Source organism: Cydia strobilella, chromosome 18 (assembly GCF_947568885.1).
Source record: "Cydia strobilella chromosome 18, ilCydStro3.1, whole genome shotgun sequence".
Taxonomy (NCBI): Eukaryota; Metazoa; Arthropoda; class Insecta; order Lepidoptera; family Tortricidae; genus Cydia; species Cydia strobilella.
The window spans coordinates 12,970,542-12,988,739 of NC_086058.1; the positions used below are offsets into that span (position 1 = coordinate 12,970,542).

The following is an 18,198-nucleotide window of genomic DNA, read 5'->3' on the forward strand; positions in this document are numbered from 1 at the left end:
AGTACATTCGCGCGCGGCGTCACCCGCTGCTGGCGGAGAGCACCGCGCGCACGCGGGCGCACGCGCAGGCGCCGGTCGCGCGCGCGCACGCTCTGCTCAACTCCGTGCTCGAGGCACACCCGGAGTGTGATTTATTTGTGAGTGCAATCGGACGACTGATGATTGAGTGTAAGAGAGTGATAGAGCGAGAGATGCCTGTAAGTAGTATTATATAAGTATAATTAATATTGTTTTGAAAATACTTTTGTACCCAATGTATAAATACTGTCTCCCAATTTGTGCCGCTGTGGCTCTAGCTGTTAAGGTACAATTGTCAACTTAAATAATAAATAATAATAATAATAATAATAATAATAATGTATATTAAGGTAACAGTTTAGTTTTACTTGATGACAGACGAGGCACCGGAACGTTTTAGTAATCTGAAACAATGTAGTTAATATTTAATGTCAGATAAAAAAGGTGAATTAAATACCAAATTTTTTTGGGCAGTCGTGTTAGTGCTAATATTTGCGGCGTCGGTTGCACCAAACCGTCTGTCACCGTTAAGTCCGGTTTACATTCGCGTGCGAGCCACGAGACGCGAGTGTAATCAGTGGGCTCGAGGGGTAGATGGACACGAGCCACGAGCCCACCGTTTACACTCTCGTCTCGTGGCGCGGCTCGGCTCGTGGCTCGTACGCGAATGTAAACCGGACTAGTGTTAGCAAAATTTTATTGTATAGGACCATGGAGTATAGAGTAAAGGAGGACAATCTCTATGTGCCTATGAAAAGAGTCCATCAAAATACATTAGATAGGTGGCGCCATACATAATACACCGAAATGAAATGTCATAGACCTAGTATTTTATATAGATGTGCGCCCGTGATTGACAGAACATACGCAATGCGACAAAATTAAAAACACGTTTTAACATTCCTGAGTACATACCACAAACAACCTACGTAATTTGGTCGGGTTATTTGCTGCCCCTCCCCCATTTCATCTCTAAAATGATACCTCTATGGTTCATGTCATATCCATGAGCCCACCTAGCGCCACCGGAGAGATTAGGAACTACTTGAAAGCTGGTCACTTTTGCAACTGTTCTACTATAAGAAATTTCACTCCTTTATATATTCTCCATGTATAGGATGTTTCATAGTTCTCTGCTGCGTGACGTTGATCAGTCTGTTAATTTTAACCATGATCAGTACATCAAATGGGCATGGTGCAACCCGCCCTTATTCTACTAAAAACGTTACATTAGCTCTAATGGGGCACCTAGCAGATTAAGGGCCTGACACTCTTTGATAGAGAAAGATAGTATTGCGATTCCTATAAGAGCATTTTTCATGGTCAGGATATGGCATCATGTGGGCATCATAGCAAGGAGGCTATGGCGAAATACCGAAATTTATAAGAGTGAAAGAGAAAAGACATCGGACATGCAAACCGGATAAATTGCGTAGTATCAAGGAGGATATAATAAGATAGAGCGGTACTGTCATAGTAAAGTTTGTAACCACTGTCAATTCACTGCCATCTATCGACATACTTTAAAACTAAAAATGAAGATTTATAAAAATACGTTAAAATGTATTTAAATATGGATAAATGATTTTTTTATTTGCATTAATTATTTTTATATGATTTTGACCCATGTTCTTTCACTGATATGCGTTAAAATTATAAATAACAAACGAAACCGTCAACCTCTATACGAGAGTAGGCCAAAGCTAGTGGCGCCATCTGATCGAGAATCAAATTTTCGTGATTTTCGAGGCACGTTTTTTCCTTAGAGACTGTATCCATCTATTACAGAGTTATATCTATCTTTGGTAGTATACATTTTATATGAATATTGTTTCTCTTACACCAGGTCGCTCGGAGGCGCGTCTATAACTACTTGTATATACTATGTCTATGTAGCAGATAGACTATTTCTCTCTCCCTCTACAAGCGGCAGGAGTACGTCAGCCGATATGTCGCCAGTGTAAAAAATGGCTTATTAGTAGAGTGTTCTACAGCATGAAAGAATTTGACGCTTATGACAATAGTGCATGCATGTATTAATTTTGTTATTTAGTTATAGGTTAGTCTTAAGTATATTGTACGTCCGTGATGGACAAACTGTTGCATCCTAAATGTATTATTGCCAACATCTCTGTACACAGTTATACAATAAATATTATCTTATCTTATACAGTTAGTTACCGTAGCTACTGCAGCACGGCGCGCAGTGTTAGCGCCTCCGCGGTGTCGGCGGCGGCCTGGCGCGCGAGCTGCGCGCGCTGCCAGCCCGCGCCGCCGCCGCCCGACAGCGCCGCCGACACCGCGCACGACGACCAGCGGCACGAGTACGTCAGCCGATCTGTAACCAAAAACTGAAGTATAAGTCATTGAGGTAATATGAAAAAGAAAAGGTTTAAAGAGGCAAAAAACATTACATAAAAAAAAATAAACTTGACAGTGGTCCCCAAACTATACTCTGTATCTTTATGTATTTAAATAAAAGCAAAGATAGATATAACTCCGTAATAGATGGATACAGTCTAAGGAAAAAACGTGCCTCGAAAATCAAGAAAATTTGATTCTCGTTCAGAGGGCGCTACTAGTTTTGGCCTACAGTCGTATAGATGGCGTTGACGGTTTCGTTTGTTATTTAACAATTTTAACGCATATCAGTGAAAGAACCATGGGTCAAAATCATAAAAATAATTAATGCAAATAAAAATAATCATTTATCTATATTTAAATACATTCTATCGTATTTTTATAAATCTTTATTTTTAGTTTTAAAGTGTGTCGACAGATGGCAGTGAATTTACTGGGGTTACAAAATTTACTATGACAGTACCGCTCTAGTATAAGTTACTCTATGATAAAAGTAAACAAAATCTACCCTCGAATGGCTCCTTAAGCCAGTTGAGGGTAGTTGAAGACATTACATGATCAAATAATGTAGGTTAAGTCAGGTCGTTCAGTGACAGATCCAGGGCGTTTTGTATTTGGTTGGTTAACCAATAAATGTTATGACTACTCGAAAATGTACAAATTGTTTGTTTACTATTATTTAAATACCTAAAGATACAGAGTATAGGCCGAGCCTGTATGTTGGGAACCATAGTATTTTAATATGTACATATACACTAGAGGCGGCCTCTCGAAGAAAATGTTTCCGCACCTCAATGAAGTGCATGCACTTCATTGCTACTGCCTAGCTGCGCTTATTCTTTAGCTTAGTGACAGACGTCAAACGCAAAAAATGGCGGACACCTCGCGGACACAATTTGTTCTCGACAGCTTGTATACATATATGTCAGTGGTATAGGTAAGCTAAGCACGAACAATAACAATTTCGTACCATTGACCCCCTGTTCTTATCTCTATCTCACGCGCGTAATTTTACCTATTGGTGTCCCGCCGATTATGGCGGCGGTCAATGACACTGTGCGAGCCGCACAGCAATATAGTTATAAACCAAGGGCCTGACACTCTTTGATAGAGAAAGATAGTCTTATTGCGATTCCTATAAGAGGAAAGAGAAAATAATGCCATGCTTTGTCCTTATCACCGGCCGGGTGGCATTATAGGTAGGAAGCGATGGCGAAATACCAAAATTTATAAGTGAAAGAGAAAGAATCCTATGCTGCCCAAATTTTATTTGAATATTCTTTCTCTTACCCCCGGTCACTCGGTGGCGCGTCTATAACTACTTGTATATACTATGTCTATGTTATAAACCGACATAGTTTGAGACCAGGCGTCGTAGCACGGTACGCTTATCACCATGCCTGTCACGTTCTAACAAGTATGTGAGTGCGAAAGTGACGGACTTAGTGATAGGGGAACCATGTTGCGCGGGCTGAACTCACGTCTGACAGACACCCATTAATTCCCTGTAGAACTGTTTTTTTTTTTTTCAAAATAGCAAAGGAATGGAAATTTGCAAGGTATAGCCGATAGCAAGGGGCCATATTGTTTACCGTTTTTGGGTGCAGTTTGAGTCGGCGTGTCGTCAAATCGCAGTGATACAGTGACTTGACCGTCCTCGTATTCCGTACACAATACTACAGCCTCTAGTGACGTGCACATACCCTCGCTTACCTTTATACACCAGATTCAAGGCCTAAAGTATTTACTGAATATCAGTTACTTACCGTTTTTGGGTGCAGTTTGAGCCGGCGCGTCGTCGAATCGCAGTGATACAGTGACTTGACCGTCCTCGTATTCCGTACGCGGTACTATAGCTTCCAACGAAGTACAAGTCAGTCCCTCGCCTGTCTCGAGTCGCCAGCTCACACGGCCATATGTCGCGCCCTCTGTTGAAAAAGAAATGTCAGAAAAGCTGAAAGGAAGTGTAAGTGGCAAGTGCAGTTAAAGCCCAGTTCACATTTGTCTGACGTGTCGTGTTGTGTTGTGTTGTGTCGTGACGCATATCGGTATACGTATAATTTTCTGCACACCTTTTAGAACAACAAATTACCCTCTTTCAGAGCATGAGAAATTAGAATTAATTTGATCATGTTCAGCGCTTTTTTAGGGTTCCGTACCCAAAGGGTAAAAACGGGACCCTATTACTAAGACTCCGCTGTCCGTCTGTCCGTCCGTCTATCCGTCTGTCTGTCTGTCACCAGGCTGTATCTCATTAACCGTGATAGCTAGAGTTGAAATTTTCACAGATGATGTATTTCTGTTGCCGCTATAACAACAAATACTAAAAAGTACGGAACCCTCGGTGCGCGAGTCCGACTCGCACTTGGCCGGGTTTTTTTTATATACCTTCCCTGGCCAGGTAGACCATGTGCCAGTCTTGTTCGACCTTCCTGAACACATCCTGGACCTCGTAAACACCGGCCTCCCAGGAGTCTATCTGCTGAATCAGCTTCCCGTCCAAAACCACCTGCAATAACAACAAAATTACGTACAGATTCATTATTACCTATTTAAGTAGGTAGTTAGGGCTTTCCCTAATCCGGGGTCTATTTAATAACAATTAGTAGATTACATGTATTTGCGGAACTCTCTTATCAATTCCTTAGAAAGATCGTATCCATTGTATACGAGATATATGGATACGAATTGTCATACAATAGGCCCCATCTAATATAAACTTTGTGTAAAATATAACAAAAGAAGTCATTTTTAGGGTTCCGTACCCAAAGGGTAAAAACGGGACCGTATTACTAAGACTCCGCTGTCCGTCTGTCTGTCACCAGGCTGTATCTCATGAACCGTGATAGATAGACAGTTGAAATTTTCACAGATGATGTATTTCTGTTGCCGCTATAAAAACAAATACTAAAAACGGAATAATATAAATATTTAAATGGGTGATTTTTTTGCTGTTTTTTTCCGTAATGGTACGGAACCCTTGGTGCGCGAGTCCGACTCGCACTTGGCCGGTTTTTTATTAATGCCATGACTTGATCGTTCTGGCTATTGAGAAATTAGGTAGCAACCGTGGTGCATAAAAGAAACAATGCTTTTTGTTTAACAGCTTAAGAGTCCCCGGCAAGCTCGGCCGAATTGCACCTTCCCATACAAACGTAGTTACGCTCTCATTTTAAAACTACGTGTTGGACTGTAATGAAACTTTGCACATACAATGACATGAGGTATATCTAGGTCTGAAATTAGTTTATATAGCTCCAGTTTATAAAACAAACGAAATAGAGCATAAACAAGTTTTGTATGAAAAACTTAAATTCGCTGAATTTTTTTAACTATGGTATCTTAAGCTACATAAGTTAATTACATACACAGATATACCTTATCCTATTGTAAGTACAAAGTTTCGGAGCAATCTTGCTAATCGTTTTAAAATGAGAACGGAACTACGTTCCGAGCTTGCCGGAGTCCCTTAAGGATTTGCCACACTGGATGCGTTCTGCGGTCAGCGGTCAGGTCAAACCCGCATTATGTATGAACAACATTGACAGCAACCTTTGAAGTTGAAGTTTGACCTGACCGCTGCACGCAGAACGCATCCAGTGTGGCAAATCCGTTAAGGTTTGAGGCGAAAAAAACATTTCATAAAATTCATACTACAATATCATACAGAATACAGACACAACTCCAATGGTTTCGTTTGCACATTGTCGGCCCTTTAAAACCTTGGTATATGAAGAATACCAAGTTTTTATGGAGGGTCCATCGAATTTATAAACAGTACCTACCTTAGATGACGCAAATATCATGATTTGTATTGAAACCAAGCGTGCCGACTTTTTCATACAAAATTTACGCATAATATAATTTTAAAATTACTTACCTGTGATAGGAAATATGTTTTCCCCTCACTAGCTCGGAAAGTTGTCTTTTATCCTTTAAAACAAGGGGGGAAAAACGCATTTTATCCACTAGTGGGGAAAGTAATTTGACCTTGGATGGAGCATATTTAAGTAGCTTGACAGATAACAAAACGTAAAACGCTCATAATAATGATTCGTTTGATATTAATTATCATTAAACAAATGGTTTAAGAATCTAATAAAAAATACCAAATTTAGCTTTATTTAATGATTTTATGTCATAAACCTTAAAGTTCCATAAGAAACGTTTGTTTTTTAATAATGATGTTAAATATAATTCTGAACGCACAAGTTGAGTCGATGCAATTTCAAAACGCATCATTGACATTTTATACGTCAGAAATGTCAACATTGTCAACAAAATTTTTACTTAAAATCTTCTCACGTAAAAATACAGAATTTCCAGAGTTTTTTGTTATAATATCGTAAAAAAATTAGTGATTTCAGTGATGAAGATGATCTAACGCCTGTGGATGTTGCACTTTCCTCGCTATAGTGAGGTGAAAAGTTTTGTGTTACACACGGGTGCAAATGTATTTTACTTCTCGTGTGTTGAAACACTTGCTACGCTCAGGATTCTATTTTAAAACCACTCGCTTCGCTCGTGGTTCAACTATAGAATCCTTTCGCTTGCTCGTGTTTCAATTCCACACTCGCGGGTAAAATACAACTTTGCACCCTTGTATAACAAATAACTATTTTGCCTTTGGGTGCTCGCAATTTTTGGACTGTCGAGGTGGACTGTCAAGAGCGACAGTCAACCTCGACGCTTGGTCGGGGTTCGGACACGCGAAGTAGATGCATTTGGGTCATCTATGGTATATTTATATCTGTAGTACCTCATATTTGTCGAGCGCGGCGTAATACTTGATCTCGTATGTGCCCTTGCTTGTGAGTTTGAACGTGTGCTTCCCCGCCTCCCCGCGCTGTGTTCGCCACGCTCGCTCGCCCGAAATCCGCCCGTGCGATTCATATTCACTTGGCTTTCTGAAACGATAGCGATGTTGACTGGTTCAAAATAAATGATTTCACAGCAGGCAAGAAAACTCGAAAAGTTCGAAAAAATATATGACAATATATATCCTATTTGACATTTTATAAATGAGATTCAATAAAAAAATTACGGAACAGTTGGTCAAATTCGACTGGATTTTGAAAACAATAATACTAGTAGTAAAAAAAATCACATTGTTTTAGGTGATCCCCTAGAATCTATTAGTAGGCATCAGATACTTCCTGCCGAGAGCCTGTTGGCCGTTTTATAAGTGTCAGCAAAGATAGATATAACTCCGTAATAGATGGATACAGTCTAAGGAAAAAACGTGCCTCGAAAATCAAGAAAATTTGATTCTCGTTCAGAGGGCGCTACTAGTTTTGGCCTACAGTCGTATAGATGGCGTTGACGGTTTCGTTTGTTATTTAACAATTTTAACGCATATCAGTGAAAGAACATGGGTCAAAATCATAAAAATAATTAATGCAAATAAAAAAATCATTTATCTATATTTAAATACATTCTATCGTATTTTTATAAATCTTCATTTTTAGTTTTAAAGTGTGTCGACAGATGGCAGTGACTTTACTGGGGTTACAAAATTTACTATGACAGTACCGCTCTAGTATAAGTTACTCTATGGTGTCAGTAACCTTTACTCTGTAAAGACTCACGACTTTTTTAATATTTGTTAACATAAGTTCAAAGATAGGTAGATACCGTCGAGGAAATTGTGACTTCACGCCAAGCCGATTTCGTACACACTGGGTTTGAGTCATTCACCACTCGCCCTCGGCTTGTTCATGTGTGTGTCACACGTAGGTATAGTGTTAATTTTATGAATTGAGCTTGTTTACTCAAAGAGTCTCATACCAAACCGGAGAGCAAACCGGCAGGACAAACCTGCTCCGTAAGGCACCTCTCAGCCGTGCCTTCTACATACTGAATCTCGTGGCCGACAAAACAGACCTTTTTTATTGCCCTATGTGGGAATTATCAAAAACATGTTTGTATGTATTGTGTATGTGTAATATAAAATATTGAAATTGAATTTAAATAATTGTGTAATCTATAAGAAAGGTAATATTGAAATATATGTAGGTAAATAAATTTTTTTGACTATTGTGTAATTAAATAGATTGGAATGATTGTGTAAATATATTGAAATTCAAATTGACATAATATAGTTAAGTAAGTAGTAATAAGGTTCATTTAAGGCACTATTGTATTAGGATTTACCTGTAAAAATAGTTGCTCTATTTAATAATAACAAAGCCCGCAGGGCAGCTTGTGGCGAGCTGTTGGGGAGTGACGACCCCACGGACCCGAGTGCTCCAGAGAGTCGGTCAGGGTCTTCGTCTGGCGTGTCTTCGTCGGTCGGAGTGGACCCCAAGGGGACCCGCATGACTCTCAGCTCTGGCTTGCCTTCATTGGCCGTCCAGAGGGGAGTCGTAAGAGCTATATGCTCCAGGGGCGGAAGTGAAAGATGCATAAGACGCGAGTTGGCACAGTGGCTATTAACATCAGACACTGGGTAGAAAGCGGCGCACACCTCTCGACACCCCTGAGCCGCTCACACCGGTGTTGCTCCTGGTCGTCTTCACGACGGCAGTTTCAGGGGCCCATCTAGTAAGCGGCAAGTCACCACCTGCCTCGATAACGTGTGTTAGCATTGTTATGGCAGGTGTCCGGACTTCTTTTCAATAGCCCAGTCTCATTATCCACCCGAACTTCAATCCATAGACCGGTATACTGTTCACTTTTTCTACAATAGTCCCAATGCCTGCTGCGACCGGTTCATGGGTGTCTATTGTTGCACCTGTGAACGGGTTCCAGCAGGCGTTCTACATGACATTAAAGCTCTCCAAGGGGCCTCTACGTGTTGGATCTATATCCCCACGCAAGCCTATCAAAAGGCCGGGATTTATAGGCCCGTGAAATCCGAGGATAATAAAAAAATAATACAATACCATTGAGTGGTAAACTACAAATTAGAATAACTACCTCGTAGTAAAAGCAGATTATAACCGCCTTGAAATGTATAGATTAACGACTATTTTTTTAACAATAGACTACAAAATACACCAACTAAATAATGGCTAACAACTTTTTTTGCATTTTACAACCGTCGATACAAAGTGGATATGATTTCACAAAAGATTGAATATGATATTATCTTTTTAGACCATTTTAACCCCATTTAACAAAGGAATAAGGTTAAAAATTCAATATACATGTAATGCACTTCTGACTTATTTTGTAAGTAACTGGTTGGCGGCTACGAGAACAAAGGCAGATAATAGGATTGTAATAATACAATATCATTGTTAGTACAGGTAAGTGAATGAGCTCAGTTGAAATGATTCAAACTATATACATGAAGGAAACGGCTTCTTATGATATCAGTTTTGTTTTAGCGATCGCTTGTAGGTGTAACCTGCATACCTAAATGCAAAGTGGTTAATTTTCGATAGCTCGATGCTTTCCATAGTCAAAGAGGATATAATATTATAGAGCGGTACTGTCATAGTAAATTTTGTAACCACTATAAATTCACTGCCATCTATCGACACACTTTAAAACTAAAAATGAAGATTTATAAAAATACGATAAATAAATAAATGATTTTTTTTATTTGAATTAATATTTTTTATTATTTTGACCCATGTTCTTTCACTGATATGCGTTAAAATTGTTAAATAACAAACGAAAACGTCAGCGCCCTCTATACGAGAGTAGGCCAAAGGTAGTAGCGACATCTAATCGAGAATCAAATTTTCGTCATTTTCGAGGCACGTTTTTTCCTTAGACTGTATCCATCTATCACGGAGTTATATCTATATTTGTCATAGTGTTCCTGCTTTTTAGGGTTCCGTACCCAAAGGGTAAAAAGGGGACCCTATTACTAAGACTCCGCCGTCCGTCTGTCTGTCACCAGGCTGTATCTCATGAACCGTGATAGATAGACAGTTGAAATTTTCACAGATGATGTATTCCTGTTGCCGCTATAACAACAAATACTAAAAACAGAATAAAATAAATATTTAAGTGGGGCTAACCCATACAACAAACGTGATTTTTTTGCCGTTTTTTGCGTAATGGTACGGAACCCTCGGTGCGCGAGTCCGACTCGCACTTGGCCGGTTTTTAGCTTACCTTTCCACCATAAGCCGTACAAGTTCCTGCAGCGTGCGGCGCGCGAGGCAGCTTCGTCTCGCCGACGACACTTGTCGTTGTCGGTGTTCGCGAAGGGACATAATTGTTGATAATAACTCTTTCTCGCTAACTAGGTTCCGACGAGTGAGTACCTGGAACAAATAATTGAACACACTTAACACAATAGGAATGATGACACATGTTAAATTTTATAACATAATCTAGTAACATAGATAGCAAATGAGCAATTTATCACAAAAATGTAGATATTAAAATAATATATGGAAATAATACAAAAATAAAGGATTTGAAAGTTTCCAAATTCAGGTAATATTTTAACTTCCAAAAAGGAAAAAAGTAAGGGTACCATTCGATTCCTTACATTTTATCCATAAAAAGATTGTATAGCAACTATATACATAAACGCAATATTTGACCGACAAAAACGCAATTTTCTTGTTTTGTCCATACATCCAAAATGGGCTCTCAGTGATCTTGACGTGACGTTCACTTATCGTTTTGTTAACGGCGTTTGCGAAGTACGACTGTCGGACTTTAACTATCATTTCTGACTTTTGTATTGCTTTAATGAAGTGGGTATATACATGATCCTAAAAATAAACCTGATCGATTAATACCATTAATGAAAATTTGTCATCTAGCCTATTGAGTCACTAAAAATAGTTCATAGAAAGTGAGTGAGTTCAGATAAAGACAAAACTGTGTTATTCAGAGTTTCAGCCGCCTCAAACCGTAGGAAGAGCATTCCACAAAATTGTCTACCGTTGTCCCTTACGAACGCGAATTTTCTCAGGATTTGCAGGTATAAGAGTTTCCTTTTCTGTGACAAATGGTCGAAAATATGCACAGAAAAATAATCATCTGCTTTAAACGCCGAAAAAAAGTCGCAATATAGGAAATAAAATGCGTTTGTACGGGACAGCCCGTGGAATGCTTCAGGAAATATCATCAAAATATAAGGTTACTTTAAATGTCTGATGTAAGACAGGTTTTCTGCCTCGTCACACCTTGAGGATCGTCGCGTGACACCGCGATGGCACCTTTTTGTCACAGCCGTAGTTTCACCCAATTGATTTCCATATTTCATTCATAATCATAATTGAACTCACCTCCTTATGATCCATAGTGTATCGCCACGTCACATCCTGAAGATCGTCCCGTGACACGGCTATGACGTATGACAACTTTTTGCCCCATCCGTGACAGTACATGAGAGGCGTGTTGAGTTTGCCCTCGCACGGGTCCACGTGGAGCCATTCGTTTGATTCTACGTCGAAAATCTGAAACAAAAAACAATTTGTTTTAGTAGATGCCATTATTAGCAGGTTAAAAGAGCGGTGCCTCCCGACACAGGCAATTTTTTGCTTACCGGGCGGCTCCATCTCCTAAATCATGGCAATTTGTGTTTTAAACAAATAAAGAATTTTGTATTTGTATTTTGTGTTTGTAAATTAAAAAAACCGGACAAGTGCGAGTCGGACTCGCCCACCGAGGGTACCGTACAAATTTAATTTTTAGTATTTGTTGTTATAGCGCGGCAACAGAAAAACATCATCTGTGAAAATTTCAACTAGCTATCACGGTTCATAAGATACAGCCTGGTGACAGACAGACGGACAGTGGAGTCTTAGTAATAGGGTCCCGTTTTTACCCTTTGGGTACGGAAACTTAAAACGGCCATTAGAACCCTTGCAACATAAATAAAATAGTTAATAGGTAGAAATTAACAAGTTTGGGAACAAATCAAATTATTTTTATTAAATCTGGCCTTCACCACTGGAGGGCTTCGTCACTTTTTCTTTAATATATGACATCTATTACAGTTTTTAGGTAGAAATTAGTTGTACAGCAGGAATTAATAAAATTTTAAAGGTAAGAAAAAAATTGTGTGTTACTTTGTGGGAACTGGGAACCTATGAGCAACTATTTATTAATCTGTGCTATGAGTTATGTTTTCTCACTCGACACTCGGCCTTTTTTTTGACAATTTTTATTTTTTGTACTTTTCTTCACTCATAATAAGTGAAAACTATACCTCGCACCACACATGGTCGGTGGTGTCATACACGTATCTCGTCTCATACGACAAAGCTCGACACAGCAGCGTGAAACAGTTGGCCCACTCGCCACACCGGCCTTTTCTTGTGCGGAGCAAAGTGCGCGGGTCGTTGTGACGGGGGAAGTGCGTCTCCGTGCGACAGGATTGGCAGGCGTAGATCTGAAACAATGGACGACAGTCAACGGAAGGAATGGGGTTGGCCGGGCGAAGTATTTTACAGATGGCGCCAGCATAGGTATTCCGGTCAATCCCTAGAATTGTGTCAAATTCTTGTTTTTTTTGGCCTGGTTTGCCTTTAAGTCAAATCTCATAGAACAAAACTGGTTACAGAGAAAACCTATGGTGGCGCGATCTATGGAAACCTTTGCTGTTAACCGTATTGAAGGAAGTCATTATATTCCACCATAAAACTATGTAATAAATTACCTGAACATCTCAAAAAGGAATCACATATTAACAGTGTTCCGGGCTCAAGTGAATACCTATTATTAAAAAATACTTTTTATAACATAAATTAATTTAATGAAGATTTACACTTCCAAACGATGACATGCATGCACCTTAGTTTAATAATTCCTGACTAGTCGCACTTGTTAGTAGTATAGATATTGTGTACAACATGATGTATATTTTAAATGTACCTATTACCATGTGTGATAAATAAACTATTATCTATCTATCTAAAATATTCCACCCATACCGTTGCTTAATTTCAGCACGTGTGTAGTGTGCCAAATAAATGAATATGTCAGTACCTCAACATTGCACGTTTCGTTGCCCACGCGCATGGACTGCGCGCGCACGAAGTTAGTCTGTCCAGCGCAAGACCCGCACGCTGGCTTGTCCACCCACGAGAAATACTTGTACTTGAACCAGCCGAGCAGCTCTAACAGCAAGGCCACGTCGAAGGACAGGTCGTACTCTTTAGTTTCACCTAGAGGACGGTTTTCGGGTTTTAGAAACTGGTGCCATTTCCACGTATTATATGTCATTTACAGTGTTCAGAATTAGAAAGAATATGTCAGTGTCGTGAAAAAATATTTGTCTCGACTATGACAACTTTCATTTTTACATGGAGTAAGGCCTGCGCTAACCGGCGGAGCGCAGCGCGGATCACCGAGGAAGATTTGCTCCGCGCAGCGCACACCGACGAGGGAAAATCCCCGCGCCGGCGGCCAGCGCACCAGGGAGCACTCCGGCGCATGCCGGAGGATGCCGCGGCATGCCGCCGCCTACCGCCACATGTACTCTATCAAAAGGTATTATAGTGACTAGTGTGCAAGAGTTCTCCTCCCCCGTCGTCCCGGCGCACTCGGGAGGCCTCGGCGCATACCGGGGGATGCCGCGGCATGCCGTCGCCGTCAGTAGAAAATTGCGGTAAATACAGGCGCGAAGATCCTACCTTCCATACAAATTTTGAATTGAAAAATTACATTGCCAGATTATACATAACGAGTTACCTATTAGATCTATAACCATGAGTTACCTATAACAATGACAAAGCAAATAGTAATGAAAACAATATTATCATTTTAGCTTTATATTCAAATATCTCTCTTAAGATTGACTTTTCATTCATTATAATTTTGTTCATGATGTTTGATCCCTTGAGAGCGAACAACTTCTCTACCTTTTCCTATATCTGTTTCTATGCAGTAGTGTTTTCCCAATTCTTCCCCAGCAATTTTAATGAGAGTTAGTAGTTTTAGTTAGCAAGTTATAATGAGAAAGAATTACCAGATTTAATCTTCTTCTGCTGCTCCCGGACCCGGTCCAGGGCCATCAGCTGCAACGTCACCATCGGCATCTGTTCCCGCGCTAGCTCCTGCAGCTCTTCACTCTCATACTGGATCATGTTGTTGAACAGCATCTCGATTTTTAGCAGGAATGGGTTCTTGGTTATCTGTGGTTTCCAATATAATTATTAATAGATGTATTTCTACGAACTCGTTATGAATCCTCGTGAATTGGCATATAAAATGTATACTGTAGTATTAGCATGAGAGTGCCACCACAGTATCTAATGCTCGAGATAGACCATCCATCTTTTTCTAACTGTATAAATTAAAAAGGGATGGACAGACTATCTTGTGTATGAGATAATTATGATCATTGCACTTTGATGAGTTGTGATAATAACTAAATGCAATAACAAAGTTGTTATTAGGAAAGTCAACTTTAAACCCTTTGAGGGCCACTCATAACCTTATTGAAATGTAATTTTTCAATTAGATCTAAATGCTGTGTACAATGTAATGCACCTTGGACGTTATGAGGATTAACTAGACTGAGATGAATTCTGTATAAAGTTAACACAAAAAAGGTTGCATGTTGAAAAAAATTAATAATTACTGATGACACTGAGTCAACCAGAGAACGAATTACATATTCCATCCATTAAAGGACAATTGAATTTAAGAAAAAGCATTAAAAAAAACCGGCCAAGTGCGAGTCGGACTCACAAACGAAGTACCATTACGCAAACAACGGAAAAAAAAAACATGTTTGTTGTATGGGAGCACCACTTAAATATTTATTTTATTCTGTTTTTAGTATTTGTTGTTACAGCGGCAACAGAAATACATCATCTGTGAAAATTTCAACTATCTAGCTATCACGGTTCATGAGATACAGCCTGGTGACAGACGGACAGACAAACAGATGGGCAGACAGACAGATAGACAAACAGACAGACACAGCAGTCTTAGTAATAGGGTCCCGTTTTTACCCTTTGGGTATGGAATCGTGTGTAGATTTTCAACTATTTAGCCTTAATTATATATGTTGGTATTGCTAATTTGGTGCGTTTATTAACTTACCAGTACATTCGATGGTGCGAATTTAACTTTTTTCGGCTGCAGACTGTGGTTAGAGCGTATGGGGCGTGACCTGACGCGGCTTAGCGAGCCGCAACAGAAGTAAATCTTTCGCTCTATGGCTGCCTGTGCTATACGCAGCTTACTCAAAGTCTCTTCTTTTGGGTACACATACTCATTGCCATCCTGGTATATGAAAAACACACATTATTATAGCATCTGGAGATACTTAATACCGTGGCCACATACTCGACGAGTGGCATGGGAAGTAGCGAAGGAAGTAGACAGAGACCTAGTGTGTCCACGTTACTCGTCATGCTCCTCGTCATGCCCACTGCTCACTATCAGTTTTTGGAGCGAGTCAAAGGACAGGCAATATAAAGTGTGGAAAGTCGCGATTAATCGCGTGAGTAGGGCAGTGTGTGGCCGGGGAAGGCAACATCGCGGCAGCGCGAGGAGCATAGTGTGGCCGTAGTATAATGAAAGAAAATAGAAGTTGACAGTGAATCAACTTTTTGTAGACTAAAAGCTCTGTACAACTCACCGCACGAAATCCAACGTATTTAAGGTAATCTGTGAATGCCTCGGAATGTAAAACTTTTTTCAAAACCTCGCTCTTCAACGCCCTTAGCTCGTGATCGTGAGGATTTTCCAAAATCTGATATATCACGTTAAGAAGTTCATATAGAATTTTACTGAAGCTGTCTACACTTCCTAAGCTTTGTTCCACCAAGGCAAGACGGGCTATATCTTCCATTTTGTCTGTATTTAATCTTATGAGTGTGCGGATGGATTTTTTATTTATTATCAATATGTTGACTAACTCATTTCGCAGTCGTTCACAGCTGTACTTGTCAATTTATGACTTATCATTGCGCTGTCAATGTCAAATTGTGCCAAGGTTACTTCCATGGAGACTATATAAAGGAGCCAAATCTCTATGTATGAAAAGTGTCCATCAAAAAACAGTAATTAGGCGGCGCCACCATACACCGAAATACATAAATCTAGGTCTATGCCGAAATACTACCAAAAACAACCTACGTAATTTGGTCGGGTTATTTGTTGCCTTATATGGTTCAGGTTATACTCATGTCCCAGAGCCTAACTAGCGCCACCGGAGAGATTAGGAACTATTATTTAAAGCTGAAAGCGGTCACTTGCAACAAAGATAGATATAACTCCGTAATAGATGGATACAGTCTAAGGAAAAAACGTGCCTCGAAAATCACGAAAATTTCATTCTCGATCAGATGGCGCCACTAGTTTTGGCCTACACTCGTATAGAGGGCGTTGACTGTTTCGTTTGTTATTTATAATTTTAACGCATACCAGTGAAAGAACATGGGTCAAAATCATATAGAAAAAATTAATGCAAATAAAAAAATCATTTATCCATATTTAAATACATTTTATCGTATTTTTATAAATATTTATTTTTAGTTTTAAAGTGTGTCGACAGATGGCAATGAATTTACTGGGGTTACAAAATTTACTATGACAGTACCGCTCTAGTATAAGTTACTCTATGCTTGCAACAATACTGCCATAAGAGATTGGCATCCTTTCTATACCATCCATAGTCTTTTGGACCACCATCAACAGAATAAAAATATGGTCAAAGACATCATTCAACTTAGAAATAGTGAAAGTTAGTCTGTTGTAGTTTTTTTAGAGAGCCACTATGAGGGTGGCATTTGTTTAAAACTTAAAACCCTCTATAAATAAATAAAGATTAAAAAAAAAAAAACAGAGGCGCCAACTGGTGAGCAAAAAAACAATAGCCCTCATTGAGTTAGTTTTTCATTCAAATATTTTTTTTTTCATAATGCAACACATTTATTTATACATTTCGACATTTTGCATGCTTATATAGAAATATATCTTCGACAAAACAAACGTTAGAAACACTGTTAGTTAATGGCGGGGATTTTTACTATTGGGCTGCCAGTTTATTTATTTTTTATTGACATTCTGGTGACATTTGTTGCAACGTGTTGCAAGAAGCCTCGCCCAAAGTGGCCCAAAGTTGCCCAAAGTATCGCCGCGACAGAGCGACAGTACAAGGTTCTATAGTTGGTCAATCAAATCTTGTCAGTAAGTAAGAACAAAAAAACTACACTCATCTCATCCCCTTCTTCTGGGCGCCAGCACCAGTGCAAGACAAAGACAGTATGACTCTCTCCGTCTACGCCCGAAATGAGACAGTCCCTTGACAAACTATATATAAATACATGTACGAACACGGCAATACTTGACGCGGCGTAACAGCCGCCGTGTTCGTGTGGCTCGGAACTGCACCTTAAGAAAAATAATATTCATATAAAGGACCCTCCACACTCATGCGCGAATCACGGCGCGGAGCCGCGAACGCGAGTCTGGAGCCTAGTTCGCTAATCAGCGCAGTGATTCGCGCATGAGTGTGGAGGGCCCTTAAAGCTCGCTCCAGACTACACGGCGCGAAGCCGCGAACGCGAGTGTGGAGTCAATTTCGCTGATTAGCGAGCTAGACTCCAACTCGCGTTCGCGGCTTCGCGCCGCGATTCGCGCCTTAAAATTTGGGCAGCATAGGTTTTTTTCTCTTTCGCTCTTATAAATTTCGGTATTTCGCCATCGCCTCCTACCACAAACTACTCCTCCTACCTATGATGCCACCCGACTCCTTACTAACTGAAGTACTCGAAATAGTAGACCTGTACCGCTGGCTATATTTTGACCCCTAGGTTATAAAAATATTAAAGTCAATTCTGTTTTCGCTTATGAATACTTTGTTAAGATGTAAATCTTACATTTTGTTTTGTGTCATATATATAATTTGCTTTTCTAGTAATTTGTTATTTTGTGGTAATTATT

The 18,198-nt window shown here is 39.7% G+C and overlaps 1 protein-coding gene across 1 annotated transcript; it reads right to left on the minus strand.

Annotated features, from left to right (window-relative positions):
- Positions 1-288: 288 nt before the first annotated feature.
- LOC134749561 (peptide-N(4)-(N-acetyl-beta-glucosaminyl)asparagine amidase) lies at positions 289-16,222 on the minus strand. The gene is made up of 12 exons (XM_063684551.1): positions 15,890-16,222; positions 15,349-15,531; positions 14,267-14,432; positions 13,285-13,463; positions 12,506-12,688; positions 11,580-11,750; positions 10,450-10,601; positions 7,139-7,286; positions 4,768-4,888; positions 4,146-4,307; positions 2,200-2,356; positions 289-422 (listed from the first exon to the last, which is right to left on the minus strand). The coding sequence occupies exons 1-11, from the start codon at positions 16,100-16,102 to the stop codon at positions 2,205-2,207; spliced, it is 1,830 nt and encodes a 609-aa protein (XP_063540621.1). The 5' UTR covers positions 16,103-16,222; the 3' UTR covers positions 289-422; positions 2,200-2,204.
- Between the last annotated feature and the right edge of the window lie 1,976 nt (positions 16,223-18,198).

Excerpts from the sequence above, each read along its gene's own strand:
- LOC134749561 (XM_063684551.1), bottom strand. The coding sequence starts at position 16,102 with ATGGAAGATATAGCCCGTCTTGCCTTGGTGGAACAAAGCTTAGGAAGT. Across the intron at positions 13,464-14,266 it reads GCAGAAGAAGATTAAATCTG|GTGAAACTAAAGAGTACGAC; the intron begins GTAATTCTTTCT and ends ACCGTCCTCTAG. Across the intron at positions 4,308-4,767 it reads GGTCTACCTGGCCAGGGAAG|AGGGCGCGACATATGGCCGT; the intron begins GTATATAAAAAA and ends CTTTTTCAACAG.